Source organism: Gopherus flavomarginatus, chromosome 7 (genome assembly GCF_025201925.1).
Source record: "Gopherus flavomarginatus isolate rGopFla2 chromosome 7, rGopFla2.mat.asm, whole genome shotgun sequence".
NCBI lineage: Eukaryota > Metazoa > Chordata > Testudines > Testudinidae > Gopherus > Gopherus flavomarginatus.
The window spans coordinates 107,580,934-107,598,278 of NC_066623.1; the positions used below are offsets into that span (position 1 = coordinate 107,580,934).

The 17,345-nt window shown below is 39.9% G+C and overlaps 1 protein-coding gene across 7 annotated transcripts in view; it reads right to left on the bottom strand.

The window, feature by feature from the left end:
• The window catches only part of ELAVL4 (ELAV like RNA binding protein 4), a 105,150-nt gene that overhangs the window by 15,841 nt on the left and 71,964 nt on the right, over positions 1 to 17,345 (bottom strand). For all 7 annotated transcript variants that reach the window (XM_050961734.1, XM_050961731.1, XM_050961730.1 and 4 more), the window contains exon 3: positions 5,748 to 5,851. In XM_050961734.1, coding sequence (XP_050817691.1) covers positions 5,748 to 5,851 — 104 coding nt within the window. The remainder of the gene's footprint in view (positions 1 to 5,747; positions 5,852 to 17,345) is intronic.

The window sequence follows — 17,345 nt, forward strand, 5'->3', positions numbered from 1 at the left end:
CTCATGATGCGTCGAATGGAAAGAACTCCTTGGCAAAAGTGAAGCAGTTCGAAAGCAAGAGATCTCAATTAGAGCAGATGCACAAAACAGAGATAAAGACTCTCTGATGCATGTTGAATGCAGCAAAGCCAAATTAGAATCTTCGCGAACGAAAGCACTGAAAAGGTCCCTTTCGTTATAGCGACAGCGCTACTATAGGCAGAAGGATGAAAGAGAATGTTAATAAGCATCACGAAGTCCAGAAGGTTAGATAAACAGAACATCCCCTTGAAGACCAAAAAATCAGTAAGCAAGTTAGTAAGTCTTCTGAGATCTGCGGTACCATTAAAGCTTTTTGTCTGAGATTTTTCACCATGGCTTTACAATCACAGCAGAAAGTCTCTCTTTTATGACTAATACTCATCTGCTACACAATGGAAAAAAATACACTTAGCTTTTCCCCGCCTGTTCCTTTTAAAATTATCTGCCAAGTCTGCAACCCGTAATCTGAATTTTCATAAAGAGAAAGCAACAAATGCCCATTTGTTCCCTTACCCCTCCCAATACTTATAAAGCTTTCCTGGGGTTGGGGAGGAAGAAGTAGGGTGCTTGAGTGCAGCTAAATGTACTCGACAGATTGCTTAAATGCACCTTAGGTGCTGTCACCCTATTTCAGAATGAAACATCATTATTCCAAGAGAGCATCAATTGGTATGTTCAGCCACCACTTTCCAAGGGAGCACCCTGCTGTAATTATCAATGGTTTTGTCACCTGGAGGTTAGATTACCGCCATGTGCTCTACACGGGGATTATATATTGAGACCATGTGGAAACTGAACTAGTGGAAAATGGAAGCACCCACTTATTTAGCAAAGCAGCATGCAGAAGGCACACATCGTCAGCACTCTGTAATTAGCATCACCAAGCTGCCAATAAATTTCTGCCTGGAGTTCGCTATGTTGGTTTTAACCCACCAAGCTCTAAATGGTTTGGGGCCTGGTAACATGAGGGACCTCCTTTGTCCTTGTAACATACTGCTGCAGCTATGACTAGAAGCCCACATTCAATCTGAAGGGGATTGGGTGTTGCTGACAGAGCATTTGAGGCTTTGGAAATCCTTGGTCTGCCTGAGGCGTCATTTGTTAACCTTTGGGCATGCTTCAGAACCAACTTTTCAGCATGACTGGGTATGAAGGGGACTGGGGACTGCTGCTATTTGCTTGCCTGGCAGTAAGGTACAGGCAGGTCTGAGTGTGCAAATGATTTCAAAATCTGGCACGATGAAAAAAGCTAAAATAAAGTAATGCTGCCACATTCTGCTGTAGAGAAACAACAGTAAAGTAGCTAATCAATCTTTCTGGTCTTAGCCAACATTTTATCCAATGTGTTTTAAGTTACCATCAACACCCCCAGCCCCGGGGACCTACACAAAACAGAGTTTAGCAACAGTAAACATTTCTAACTAACACATATATATTGCGCTATTAACTTCATTTTCAAAAAGCTTGAAATTGTAGTAACCTGAGATGCACAGAAAGCCTTTGACCACACTGAATGGTCTTGGGTGTTGAATCTGTCTCTAAGCACAGAAGTTTAAAACACTGGATTATACTGGCAGGAATCAGGAATTTAGGCCAGGTTGGTTCTTTTTGCTAGCCCAAATTTGCCTGATAAGATGCTATTTGTCAGGACCTCCACCTGCACCTCTTCTGTTTGTTCTAATGAGATAGCACACTGCTTACTTGTGCCAGGGAGGGAGGAAATCTATTTCGCTAAAGGTAGGGCAAGGGAAAGTGAATAGGACTGTGCTTTCAGTAGACGATACTTTTCTTTTGATTTCAAACCTCTCTTCAAAGTTCTATATCCCCTCCTTGTTCTAAAGCCCTTAAACATAATGCTCAGATATTCTGAATCATTTGAGAACATTATGAAACACTTTCGCCACATCCTCTTAAATGTTATCCATTTTATTCAGTGCTCAGGAGCAGAGTTTAAGCAATCTGCAGGCTATGCAGAGTACATCTTGCTTCCTTTCTGATATTTCATTCAACTTCTAGCCAATATTCAACATTAGCAGTGACCTTTACAAGTAGGCTTCTTCCACAGCACTTTCTTGGATGGACATAATTAATCTTTTTAAAATGGACACCATCTCCAGTAGATGGATTTGTTTCAAACATGAGACATATCTTCATTCACCCAAAAGTGTTTTGTGGAACTACATAAAAGTTTTCACTGCAACTATAAATACTGTCCCCTCCCTCACAAAAAGATGACAATAATATACAACACCTTTGTTGAAATATGCACTATGATTAGTGGAATATGATTACCACTCATATAATCATCTACACCTCAATACATGAATACACATCCATTATCTGGACTCTTCCCCCAGAACAGATATTCTGCTAAACAAACAAACAATCTCCTCTCAGCTTTGATTATAAAGGACATTGAATAAAACACTTAAATATGAATATTTTAGCTCTTATTGATAAAAGGAATTACTACTTACAATACCAAGAAATTAAAGAGAAAAATTGAATTCAATTAATATATTCTGTACATTTGACAGCAGATTGTGCATAGTCAGTTTTGTTGATTCCCCATGCAGTCAAAAACTTCTCTTGTTTACATGGGCCTCTCATAAATATCAAGTGAGAGAAGAACATTAAAAATAAACAGCCACAAAATTCTACTGTAAATCCATAAACATGAGAAGACTGGGATGTAGGGACAGGTGTAGTACCTGAACTAATTTTAATTTTTTTTAAAGGACTAAAATTCAATTTGTTAGTACTTTATTAAACACAAGATTTAAAGCCAAAAATTAAAACAAATTAGAAGAAAAACAACACCCCTATCGCCCTCCCAGAGCCTGAGGTCCACCTGGAATTCTGTGTAGATGGCTGAATCTGTAACTTTTCTTGTGTGCACAATATTTTTGCACATGGAATTCTACCTTGCTTTTAACAATGTGTCCGGGTTCAGGGTCAGATTGCTTCCCAGCCTTACACAGCTGTGCAGGGGCAGGAGAATGGGAGAAAACATTATTCAGCCACATACTCCTAGACAGCCTCCCCAGACCTTGGTTCTGGGTGTAGGAGCACAGGAGGCTACACAAGGACAAAATCTGTGTTCGGTAAAGAGGAAGAGATAATAAAGGAAGCATCTTCCCTGAGGACTTATCCAGCTACATACCACACCTTACATTGCCACTGACCAAAGGCTCAATCTGGCCCTAAATAGGTCTGATTACATGATAATGACCCCCTCTTGGCCTTAAAAAAATACAATCAAATCTATGACATAATCCGAGAAAGTAATCAGTACTTTTGTTTTAAATTTTATGCTACAATTTAATTGAATCAAATTCATTTTCCAATCTGCAAAGCAACTGTGTATTAAAAATGTAATTTTTAAGTACTGACTGCATTATTAAACATCTGCAAATGGCACTGAGAGCATTAGGTAGGTGCATTTATATTTTTGTGCATTAATCCAATACATAAATAAAAAGAATAAATATAATAAAACCAAACAAAAGTGATCCTGTCTTAAGTGGTGACGCAGTGGGAAACGTTGAGCGGGATGGGAAGGACAAAGTAAAGTGGTCTAAAACTTTATTGCATATGATTTGCTGTTGCTTTGCAAGAGTATTTGGAATCCAAGGTGGAATTCAGAAGTAGTTTCCTCCAATATATTTAACTGGCATGGGAGTTGGAGAGGATACTAAAAATATATTTTTCACACCTCAACAACTTCAATTTTGTAAAGCCTCCAAACTATGCTATATGTGGCAGAAAGGGTCTATTTTAAGAGAATTAATAAATACAATAATAGGATAGGTTTACCGTGGCTTTAAAAGGGTTTGTGGGGATGAGGTGGGAAGTTTAATAAAAGGCCATTTTGCTACTTGAAACACTTTTTGGGTGCATTTTATCTGCAATAGATGCAATTCCAATCTGTATTCAAACTGCTCAAAAAGTATGCATACCTTATTGTGTGTTATCGCTTATATGATGTTGTTACAGTCAACAAAGCCTGGAGATTCAAAAGTAAGTTCCTTCAGATTAATTCTGATGACTTTGTTAATACCTATTTAAAATGTGTATTTTGAAGACTATATATGTTCTACTAATCCTTGTAAAACATATACAACTTCGATGCATATAAAACAGACTTGTTTCCTTGTTTACTATGAAATTTTAAATGCCTTCAAAATTCCAACAGAATTTCACTTGTGAAATCAAAGTAATCAATAACGTATTTACAAGCATAAAAGAAACCAAAACCCAGTAAACTGTTTCCATACAATTTTAAAAAAACCTTATATTAAAGAAACACTCTTCCAGAAATGTGCGGTGTACCAAATTCCTCCCTAAAACAAAACTTTTACTGCAGAAGTTATAACTCCTTTAAAGGACACATGAATAAAATCACTGTGAATTTAAACTATTTATGAAAAGTTACAAAAGCATAATAAATTAAGTAGTTTCATGAAACACAGACAAATTTAAAATGTTCTTTTGCAGTGAAATTCCCCAGCAGCACAGGAAACTCAAATACAACAGCACAGTTCTTCCTCAGGAGAACCAGAAAGTGAAAGCGATTAAAAATAGAAATGTAATTAAAAAAAAGAATTTAATCAGATTGGACAAAGTGTCTAATATACAAATAGTAAATGCACAACATTAAAAGTAGGAAGTAAACTAGATATTTGAGTTTTAAATCTAAGGCCTTCAGAAAACAGGTAAGAACCTGTTTTTTAAAACTATGATATTTATCTTGTCAGTGTCCCTTTAAGATAAAAGTAGAGCATAACCTGCAGCTCAACTTTATAAGTGGAATGACTAAATTGCTGAGACTCAGCACTAAATTTCAATCTGCAGCAGTTGATAAGAATAGTTTATTTTATTGCTTTACTTTACACATTTGGATAAATTAAATAAATACAAACCTTAACGGCATAAAAACCTGTTGTAAGGATTTTGGTACATGGTATAAATACATGCATGTGTGATGGTCTTGCTCCCGCAAGATGAATTTTGGAAAGAATATTTTATATATAATCTCAATGATTAGTCTCTTGTTCTCTTAAAACTCAACACTTTTGCTTCTGATTAACTGAGCAGATCCAGAGACTATTTGAAATCAGAGATGCAGTAAGAAATTCTACAGTGCAAAAATTTGCTCGGACCACTAAGGAAACCAGGGAGAAACTAATGGCACGTTTGCATAACAAACTGGGTGGCTTCTACTTGATCTCTAGCCCCTTTGGGAGAAAGTGAGTCAAAGAAAGAACAGTGAAACTGGAAGAATAACCCTTGAAAGAGAGCACTGTGGTTTTTGAAAATGGTATCTTGATTAGAGGATGCCTTTTATGAACTGAATGTTTGATAATCACATGCCAAATTAATTGTAATTAACACAACGTGTTGTGGTCATTTATGAATGATACAACTGTATATTTCACCTTTGTTCTATGGGTAATGTTCTCTCAATGGCTGTTTTATCCTAACTTCAAATCCCATTACAACGCTTTACAATACTCGACAATGGCTCCCCTCCACAATAAATAAAAATAGTAGCAGTTTGAAAGAAAAAAAGATTCCATCTGCCATACATCCTTTGTTTTAAGGAACAGCTAGTTAGCTGTGCCCTTTACATTGTCAGATTAAAATACTGATGAGATTTCCAAAAACTGTCTTAACTACTTACTGCTCTTCCTAAATTTAGCAAAAGGCTCTTTGTATTCTCTTACCTTTATGGTTTTGGTCTGGAGTCTGAGTCCATTTAAAGTGTTAATGGCTTTCTCTGCATCCTTTGGATCAATATAGTTAACAAATCCATACCCTAAACTCTGCCCTGTTGAAACATAAGAAACAAAACAAAACAAAAAAGGACTCAGTATCTTTTCAGCATATGAATGACTTCCAAATGTGGAATCAAAATTCTCTTCTACTGTTCGTTTTCACCACACTTCCACCTAGACTCTCTACATACAGCAGGGTGTCAGTTTTTCACCATTCAACTTTGTGGAAGCTAACAGAAAAATTTTAAATAGCCACTACAATGTACGTAACTAACAGGAAAAAAAAAGCTAAAAAAAACCCAAAAACTTTTCTACAAGTTATCTGAAAAGCATGTACTGTGTTGATATCAATGGAATTAGATAAACACAATTAATAGCTTTGTGTTGAGTTTGTAACAAACTAGAGGATCAGCTGTATAAGCAACATGGTTCCCATTTAAAATGAAATAAAAATAAATGCTCCCCATGCCATTGTTTATAGAGTGTGTCTGGTTTTCATAATGTGAAAGTTCAGAAGCCTCATATTTTACCAGACCCCTCCAAAACACATTGCTCAGTTGGTTGTAAAATCAACTTAAACTTTCAATATTGTCTTATTGACTTGTGAGTGGCAACGCAGAACTGAAAAGAAAGGACAGACTACCCTGTGCCAGGATAAGCTCTTACATTATGTTTTCTTTAGTATGTTGTGATGCCGGCAAAGACAATACGGTACAACTGCTGCTGCATCCGGATGGCAGGAGCCCATTTTAGCAGCCAAATCATTTCAACAGCTTCTGTTTTTACTGGTAATGTCTGTGTTTATGTTTGTAGTAGAAGGAGGAGACCTGGGTTAACAACTCGATTTAGTAACATGGAGCTAGAGATGTATTATTATTAACGCTATACATATACACACACAGCGAGGGCAACTAGGTGTTTGCAATGGAGTAGGATAAGGATAACATAACCAAAAGCCACACCAAAAAATATTAAACCTTTCTCCCAATCATTTTACAATATGAATGTTGTTAACAGAACACAAAAGACTATAGTAACACATACGCAGATTTTGCACTCAGGCTTTCAAATTCGTCTTTCTTATGTGCCATATTTAAATTATTTTGGATAGTTGGAAAATGCAATCATGTGTTGTATTTTTTTAAACCACAGACACTTAATGGGCATGCAGAAGTGAATAGCAATAACCAGGCTTTAAAAAAAAAAAATTCTCAGGAGGCAGGCACTTTCTTGAATCTCACCCACTGTTACGCACTTTTTTAATGAATTTTGAAAATGCTAGGTCCAAATCCTACTTGCACATGGGGTCAATGTGCAGAGGAATCATCCTGATTCTGCTCAAGAGGGGTAAGAGGAAGAAAGGTTGTGAAAAGCCCACACAGGGAGAGAGATAACTGGCTGTGAAAACTGTACTGCATAGAGTCAAGTATCAGAGGGGTAGCTGTGTTAGTCTGGATCTGTAAAAGCAGCAGAGAGTCCTGTGGCACCTTATAGACTAACAGATGTTTTGGAGCATGAGCTTTTGTGGGTGAATACCCACCAGGAAAGCTCATGTTCCAAAACGTCTGTTATTCTATAAGGTGCCACAGGACTCTCTGCTGCTTGTACTCCATAGAGGCTCTAACTGCAGTAATGCAGAAGTAGCTACTCAGCTCTCTCTCACACTCCTGCATGGGGGAAGCAGTGGTCACAAAGCATCCTGCACGAGGAGCTATGCCCTAGTCTGCTGGCGGGATTCCATCTCTGCTACATAAAACCTTGTTACTTTGTCTTTGTGGGGAGCGGGGGGGGGGGGGGGGGGGGGAAGAGAGAGAGAAAGAGCGCGCCTGAGTGCATTTGGCCTACTGTATTTGGGGGAAAAAAACATCTAGAAATGTTGTGCTGCATAATCCATACAATAATAGGAATGTCTCAGGTCTTCTAAAAATCAGATCAAGGTGCTCAATTTTTAAGGTTTAAATGCATATTGCAGAACTCCTTTAAAAACCCACAGAAATGCTTTATTTCACTGCTACAATGACCACATGCAGCGTTACAGACAGGAAATTGCTATTTTAAATTACATACATCAAGAGAGCACTTCCATTCACTAGGTCTAGAAGTACAAGCATAAAACACACCCCTTCTTCCTGAATGGCTAAATCCATCTCAACAAATATATTCCAACCCCAGTTCGCTGGCACTAACCAAAAGTTAAACTGAGCAAAGAAGCAGGAGCATAAATGGCGTTAACAAATACTTCTGATGTCACCCCTCCCCACTCTTTTTTAAGTCAGCGGTTCTCCAAAATGGGTCATGACCCCATTTTAATGGGGTCACTAGGGCCACTATTAGACCTGCTGGGACCCAGGGCCGAAGCTGAAGCCCAAGCTCTCCCCCTGCCCGCCCTTGGGCCGCAGCCCCCTCTTCTCCCACCCCGGGGCGGCGGAGCTCAGGCTGTGGCCCACTCATGTAGTAACTTTGTTGTCAGAAGAGGGTTGTGGTGCAATAAAGTTTGAGAATCCGCAACCTAAGGTATTTATATAGACCCCACTACAGCTGCAGATGGGCCCCTCCCAATCTTGAATGTGTTTACTCTCAATACCTCTGGCAAGTGGGGTATGCACTGTGGGGCAGGGAGAGTCTTTGCATTGTGTGTTTGTATAATGCCTAGCACCACAGGGTCCTGTTCCAGGACTGGGGCTCACAAGTGCTATCACAATACAAATAAATACAATAATAAATAAATAAATAAATATACTCTTATACAGCACTTTTCATTAGTAGAGCTCAATAAAGTAATTAGTATTTCACACATGGGGAACTGTCTGATGCAGAGAGAGAATAATGTCCAGATTTTCAAAGGTATTAAGGTGTTGCTCTGCTCAGCACTGTGAGGCCCAAGTGACTTAGATGGCTACGTCCCATTCTGAAAACAGACAAGCTTTTAGACCCAGATTCTCAAAGGTATTTAGGCGCCTAAGTCTAATTGAAATCAATGGGATATAAGCTCCCAGGTGCCTAAGTCACTTTTGAAAATGGAACGCAGCTGTGTAAGTTACGTAAGTGTTGCAACATAACTCATATAACATATCTAGATATCTATAGATACCTTTAAAAATCTGGCCCTGAATGACTTGCCCAGAGTCACACAGGGCACAAAAATGGCCATACCGAGTCAGAACAAAGGTCCATCTGGCCCAGAATCTTGTCTTCTGACAGTGGCTAAAGCCAGGTGCTTCAGAGGGAACGAAGAGAACAGATCATTACCAAGTGGACCACCTCACTGCCCATTCCCAGCTTCTGACAAACAGAGGCTAGGGACACTTCAGAGCATGGTTTTGTATCCCTGCTCCTCCTGGCTAATAGCCATTGATGGACCTAGCCTCCATTAACTTACCTAATTCTTTTCTGAACCCTGTTTTTGTCTTGGCCTTCACAACAGCCTCTGGCAGAGTTCCACAGGTTCACTGTGTGTGGTGTGAAAAAATACTTCCTTTTGTTTGTTTTAAACCTGATGCCTATTAATTTCATTTGGTGACCCCTAGTTCTTGTATTATAAGAAAGAATAAAGAACATTTCCTTATTTACTTTCTCCACACCAGTCTTGATTTTATAGATCCCTATCATATCCCCCCTTAGTCATCTCTTTCCCAAGATGAAAAGTCCCAGTCTTATTAATCTCTCCTCACACGGAAGCTGTTCCAAACCCCTAATCATTTGTGTTGCCTTTTTCTGTACCTTTTCCAATTCCAATATATCTTTTTAGAGTTGGGGCGACCAGCTCTGCATACAGTATTCAAGGCGTGGGTGTACCATGGATTTATATAGAGGCAATATGATATTTTCTGCCTTATTATCTATCCCTTTCCTAATGATTCCCTAATGATTCCAAACCCGAAGAGCTCTGTGTGGCTTAAAAGCTCTTCTCTCACCAACAGAAGCTGGATCAATAAAAACATATTAGCTCACCCAGCATGTCTCTCTCGTTTCTCAGAGATATTTGCATAAATATTTTTTAAGGAAGAGACTATAGATAAAAGTAACCCAAAAGGAACTTTGGGGAGGGGAGAGAGTGACATGAGACAGCTGAAATAAGAGAACAACAACACTGACCTGGACACACAGCTTCTCATGTCCCCCCATTCCTTTCTCTGGAGTTCCTTAGTTACATCATTAAGGTTACTTTGCACTGCCATCTGCCATCCTCCACACAAGAAGATATCTACATGGATGTTTCCTCTAAAGTGGAAGGAGGCAATTCACATGAGCAAAGTTACTCCTTTGCTTGTTTGCATAATCTGATTCAAAGAACAAAATTCCTCAAAAGAAGTGATTGATAATGCACGTATAAAAAGCTATTCATAAACTTCTATTCCTAAGCTACTGATTGTGTTTTTATCACATGTATGCTAATTCCTACATCAGCGATGTTACATTGTATAAAATTTCTTGTGGAAAGAAAAAATCTAAACTGACTTATTCAACATTCTGAACACTTAATTTCAGGGAGTCCAAAAAAGGAAAGTATCAGAGGGGTAGCCGAGTTAGTCTGGATCCGTAAAAGCAGCAAAGAGTCCTGTGGCACCTCATAGACTAACGGACGTATTGGAGCATGAGCTTTTGTGGGTGAATACCCACTTTGTCAGATGCACGAAGTGGGTATTCACCCACGAAAGCTCATGCTCCAATACATCTGTTAGTCCATAAGGTGCCACAGGACTTTCTGCTGCTTTTCAAAAAAGGAAAAATACTGTTTTACTATTAAACGAACCATTAAAGCTCAACTCACAACAATTTTGATGCAGTTAGTTCAATCATCGAATTTTTGTTGCTGCATTCTGCCATATGATTTAGCAGTCTATACTTTACATCAAAGATGCTGAAGGAAAAAAAATTCTACCTCAGTCAACAGAATGTCGGCCAACAGAGTCAAAAGGAAAAATCCACAGAAAAATAATTTTGTGAAAACCTATGCTTGGTCGTATGAGATGGCTAGCAGACACTGTAAATTTTTTAGTGTACTAAAACATTCACAGCCAAGAAATAAACAAAAAAAAATGGAACAAATTATGCTAAATATAAATTCTTTTCAAATTATTCTCAATAGCAATAATCCTCATGACAATAAAAACAGACTCTAGATTCATGTGCACTGCAAACGGATACTGGAGGCGGGGGAGAGGATTTGTTCTAAACCATGGCCAAGAAATATGAGTTTTCATTTATTTGATCATATCCTTTTATTGCATGTTCTGAAAAAGGAAACCATTTCTTAGGCCCTGATCTGGCAACATATAGCATGCAGTTGGGCATCTCAATGGGGTTCTGCACAGGCACAGCAGGCCATTCACACGTCACATCACAGCACCACATTAAATTGTGAGTCTCGTTTTCTGTACTTGGGAATCCACTAGTTCATTAGACACCACTATTAGGTAGGGCTAGCATGTTGTATTTCTAGATCTTCGCACTACTATTATTCCAGCTTGTTGTTCTCTCTCCCCGCCCCCACCTCCCAGTTTCTAGTGCAGCCATTCCCCAAAGCAAAACGAAAAAGACATCATCATCCTCTGAGCCAAGCTGGGCCTCTCCAGGTTGGTGTCCTGCACATTGGATGCTCTTTTGAAGAAATCACTCTCTTTGGTCTTGAGACCCATCAATGTGTGAGCAGCATTAAGCTAAAACCAAAAATTTAGCCTCTCCCATTTTTTTAAATAAAGGGAATTTCGTCACATTTAAAGAGTGCTAGGTTGTCTGCACTGGACGCTGGAACCCTCTAGTTATTCACAAGACCAGGTATAATATGGATATTAGTAATGCCAGGCTCCCTACACCACATCTTCCCTGTACCTCACCCAATCTAGAGGTGAAACACTAACTGAAATCTTCAGCTGCTCTCCCGAAATCATCAATGTGAATGCCAGCTGGTCTTCATTACTTCTATGCTATTCTTGCAATGTAGTGTCTCCCCCTTCAGTAACTGGACCACAACTACTAACCCGTTTTACATCAGTCATCAGATGGTAACCACATTCAGTCACATGTCACCTGGGATTTAAAGAGACCCCTACAGATGAAACGCTGTACATCACACATTGCTTGGTTCCTTAAATCCAATCATTGCCCCAACATCTGTACTTAAACCTGGGTCATTTAGTGAAGGATTTGTTGCCAAATTGAAGTCCAACTTGCTTCCCTAATAGGCCTGCTGAGATGATGCCAATTAACCACTGGCCACTGTTGCATTTTCAAACAAACACCTTCATGCTTTCTCTCAAACTACCCGTTATGCTTTGGAGGAACTTCCCATAAACATCTGCAAAGCTCATAAGCCTCCTTCAAACTCTTCTATGCCAGGATACCTACAAAAAACTTGACAGCCGTTAGGCTTCTTGTATTCTGATAAAACTGTGTCACGCTGAACAATGTTGTCTCATTGTTTCATTGTACTACCCTATCTGTGTCCATTTCTTGTCTTTTGCCTTATATTTAGATTGCAAGCTCTTTGGGGTAGGGATCCATCTTTTTGGTTTGGGTTTGCACAGCACTCAGCACAATGGGGTTCTGGTCCATGGTTAAGGTCCTTAGGTATTACCGCAATATAATTAGACAAAACTGAACAAGAGTAATGGATCTTTCCATTTTACAAGCTTTCAAAACACAGGTGCAAATCATAAATACAGTCCGCAGAAGTATCTTTCAAACTCAGGTCTGCTCTCCCTGTGGAAGCCACAAACTCACCCAGGAAATGCAGAAGCAAGTTTAGGAAAAAGAGAAAAAAAGTATTCCTCTCCTGCATACCATTTCTGGATAATAGTTTTCACTTACAAATCAGCAAAGGCAGAATGAAAGCCAGCAAGCAAACAAGAAAAATGATCAAATGGCCTTCTCAATATGTTTAAAAGAAGCTTGCAAAATGCCACATTTCTTTTTCTTAACAAAAATTAAGAGCTGCTGGAGCATTCTCCCCCTTTAAAACACTAGCAATACAAGAGACCTAATTATATTTAGGGTTCCCATCCTGGATGTCTAGTGCTGGAGAAACCCAACATATTTCTAGAGGATTTTAAACACATTCCCTTTTTTTCCTAATTATTCTTTTAATAAGATCAGCTTACTTTATGGGGATGTGGAAAGAAGAGGGAGACCCAGGGAAGAATTAGGCATGGCAAAAATCTCATTAGAAAATGTATTTTGGGGGAGACGACGTAGCATTCACAGAAGGTTACATGGATACTACAGGGATGGACACATTGAAATGCACAGAGACAGATGTGCTGCCAAGTTCATCATCATTTCAGTTGCCATGATAGTTCCCCAAAGGGGGAACTGACTGCAATCACCAAAAAAGGGGAGGGAAGCCATGGAGAGGAGATTCAGACCAAGGGAAAGTAAACTAAGCATAGGTCTTAGGCAATCACCAAGAAGCAGCAAATATGAAGAGTAGAGGCCCTTCAAATGTAAGTTTTATGAATGGTACTTCTTTAAGTTTCAACTGGTCAATAGTGGGGCTTCTAACAAGCTCTGGCCTAGGCCTCATCCCAGATTTTTCACAAGGAAATCCTGCATACCAAACTTATTCACTCTAAAGTCTCATACAGCCCCCAACCCCTCCAAAAAGGCTGCCGGGGGGATCATCTACCCTTAGGAAGAGAGCAGTGAGCTCTGCAGGGTTCTGGTCCTGAAGGTCAGTTGAGTAGCATTCAGTGCTCCAAACTGTCAAAGACAACACAGGAAAAATATCCAGCACCAGAAAAAAGTCTTGCAAGTTTACCTTCAAGTAAGATCAACACTAAGAATTACATTTATTTAAGCCAGCTGGGCAGAATGAGAATGCCTTTCACCCTGTTTTGCTTCAGCTCTCAGAGGAGCTTTGAGAAAGCACGGAGGGTTCTACAAAAAGTCAAACAAATACAATTCTCATAAGCAACAGGTCCAGAAAAGTCAGCCTTTACTTTGGTATCAGCTGATGGAAGAACATCTCACTAGGCATTTCATGGGCTGAAAGATCTTCCATTAAACCATCCCTCAACAAACGTTCGCATAAGTATTTACTTATGGTTCATTGATTAGATGGCCTCCATGAGTGGTTATACCTACAGAAAGAGGAGGAAGCCTACTGACTCTCTGATAATCTTAAGTGCACCCTTCTGCCAGACACTGTCTATAAAGAGCTGTCCGTATTCTTATTAGGAATAATATTTGGAAGCGAGAACACTTCCTGTTCAGTTCACTTTTCCTCTGTATTCTTGCTCTTAAAATGTGCCCATTTTCACAATAACTTGACATGTCATCTGTTTTTACATCCCTTTCACAGAAGGACAGAGGAAGCTGCTGTCATCCAAGAAATCTGTACTGAAAGAAGAGTATGGAAACACAATACACAATGCTATCAAGATCAGAAAATTAAGGTAAGCCCCTCACTGCTATAAGCCAATATAATCAGAGTGTGAAGGTCACAACTTGTCTTGTACCAGGTGCAGCTTTCTAACAGTGTCTAATTACCCTACAGGCTATTTAAAATAGACGTGAACTGCTTCAGAGTAAATAAAACTTTGTTTAGGGAAGCTGTTGCTTGTCCAAGAATGTAGAGAAAGCCTGTTTCTACTACAGTCTAGTGGTCACATCTGCTAGAATTTAGCAAGCATTTTCAGGGTCATTCTCAAAAGGGGGAGAGAGATAAACTGTGAATAGTTTGGTCCTTGACAAAGAAACAAAGGTATTTTTGATGGGCGCAAAATGGTATCTCCTGAAAGAATACAGGCCATAGGAAATAGTCCAGTACTACTGATGCAATAACTCTGCTCCACTTTGAAAGTGACTTATAAGTGTTTACGTATCTCACGCGTTACAGAAGGCAGGTTGGGCCCAAGCAGAGTAAATCCCAACCAACCTTCTCTGTGGTACAGCTACAATTTGAGAGTGCTGCCTATTGCTGCTTAAAATGGAGATGCTAGTAACAAAAATCTTAAGCTAGAAAGAGGAGTCTTATAGGTCAGGAATACCTGGGATTCCCAAGTAAAACAAGGATGCTGCTCCCTACTCTCCCCTCCCCCAAAAGTCACTAATTGTCTGGGAACATAATAAAATCAGGAAAACAAAACTTAAGGGGAAGCTCATAAGTTTCATGGTTTAAGACTGCATCTAGCTGGAAGCTTCAGTAAGGCACCAATGTTTAAAACACAAACACACTGACATAAAATACTGCTCAGAAAGGATGGTATCCCTCAGAAAATACTTCCCTAAGGGCACTGAAGCCCTGCAATCAGAATGGCAAAGGCTGCACTCTCCCATAGGAAATCTCACAGAAAGTGAATTTCTAGCACTACCTAAACTCTAGTAATGCCAGAGGGAATCCGATAAAAGCTCATCTGCGCAGGAGAAGAAGCTGGGTGGGGACACTGGTCCAAAACTGTGAAAAGAACTCTCACAGGAACTAAGGACCGTCGCAAACCTCAAGACCTCTCCTTCCAAGTGCAAGGAACACTCCTTCTCTAATATCATGCACAAACTGCTGTGTGTTTAAAAACAAAACCCTACCAAACAAAAAAGACACTACACATGTCCCAACCGTTCCCCCATGGCACATATTTTAGCCCAATTGTTTAATGCACTGCTGAAAGGTGTTCAGATAGTATGAGGATGAGGGAGGTACAAGAAGCTGTACAAAAATAGATAGAAAAAGACAGACAGACCAGATAGTAAAAAGACTTGTTCAAAAACTCAAAAGATATCCTCTAATCCTACATGAAACAAATGTTTAAGACTCACCAGGTCAAAACCACCTCATGAGTTTTAGAGCCTCTAGTCTGGAGGGAATAACTAGGTCTCGAATATGGTGGCCCTAGACGAGGAGCTAAAGAAAAAAGACCATCCATTCAGAGCTGCACTAGGCTATAAAACCTGGCTTTCAGAAACTACAACAAGGAGATTACAATAATGCCTGCTTTGTCCGCCTTCATATTTTTGACGCAATGTTTTAATGTATGATAATAGCTTTTAGCGGCTTGAATGGCAGAGGTATTGGGCCCTGGAAGTGCCCAGTGAATTCAACCGGAAATTGAATATGCTCCATGCCTCTGAAACGCAGGCCATAGCTTTATACGGCACAAGGCTTTTCACCCTGAAGCATCAAAGAACATCTATGAAATGAAGCAAACTAACATATAAAATGGGCCTGACATTCAAGAGCACTCACTGCTGACCAGTTTTGGAAATCTCACCTAGTACGTACAGGGAGCACTCAATTGAAACAGGGGCGCCGGAATGGGAGTGTGCGGAGAATAGCAGGGGGGTTGGGGCAAGATCTCGGAAGGAAGAGGTTGTTGTGGAAGCAGGGCCTCAGGGAAAAGGGGCAGTGCTGGAGGCAGGGTCACAGTTCAGGCACCGGTGCCCCCCGCCACTTTTAGGGTCCTTCTGCAGCTCCTGAACTGAAATACAAACAACTTCGAGAATGAAGTGCAGTGACCAAGACACAATACAATCATTCAAAAGAGGAAATGAAGACCAGGGTGTCCAAATGGAAGTGTAAGGGAAGATTACTCCAGTTGGAATTTGATCAGGATACCAATTACAAAATCCCCTTTTGCAGAAAGCGTCCCACGGTCTTTTAACGACCTCAGTATCTGGGATTTCTATTTTACATCTCATCTGAAATAAGTATGGTGCTGTAAGAATGGAGATGACTGTGTGTGATTACTGCACTAGTTAAGACTTGGAATATGCTGAATGCAGAGCTCAAAGAACAGACATGTCGGTTGGAAGCAGTTGCAGCCAAGTTGGTTGGAATCGATCTATTTCTAGGGTACCTATAGGTTCCCACTATCTTAGTGTCACACAATTTTTGGTGCATTAATCCTTAAAAACACACTTGTGAGGTAGATAAGTACTATAATCCCCATTTCACAGATGGAGAACTAAGCCCTGGTCTACACTTGAGGGGGGTGGGGGGGAGAGGGGCATTGATCTAAGTTACGCAACTTCAGCTATGTGAATAATGTAGCTGAAGGTCCATATACTTAGATCGACTTACCGTGGTGTCTTCACCGTGTTGCCGCTCCACTGTCGACTCTGCTTGCACGTTTTGCGGCACTGTAGTACAAGAGAGGGCTTGGAGGTCAATTTATCGCGTCTAGACTAGATACAATAAATCGATCCCTGCTGGATCAATCACTGTCTGCTGATCTGGTGGGTAGTATAGACATACCCCAAGACAAAGAGATTCTATGACTTGCCCAAAGTCAGGGAACTGAACTCACATCTTCCAAGTGTCAGGCCAACACCCAAACCATTGCGCCAACTCTCCTCTGCTTGAGAATGAAGTTGGGTTAATTCAGTTAAGCTATGTTGGTTTTCAATTTTTGACTGACAAGTTGACGTTTTCAATGGGGAAAAAAATCCATTTTTCTGACCAGTTGTAATCTGAGGTCAGTGTGTTTTATTTACACTACTGCCTCCTTACATCTCGCTGGCAGGTTAAAGGACTTTAAAAGTGAGTGTAAAATTTCCCTTTTACCCTGCCACAGCAGTATAAATGAGCATTTAGCCCAGTGTAGTTAAATTAAA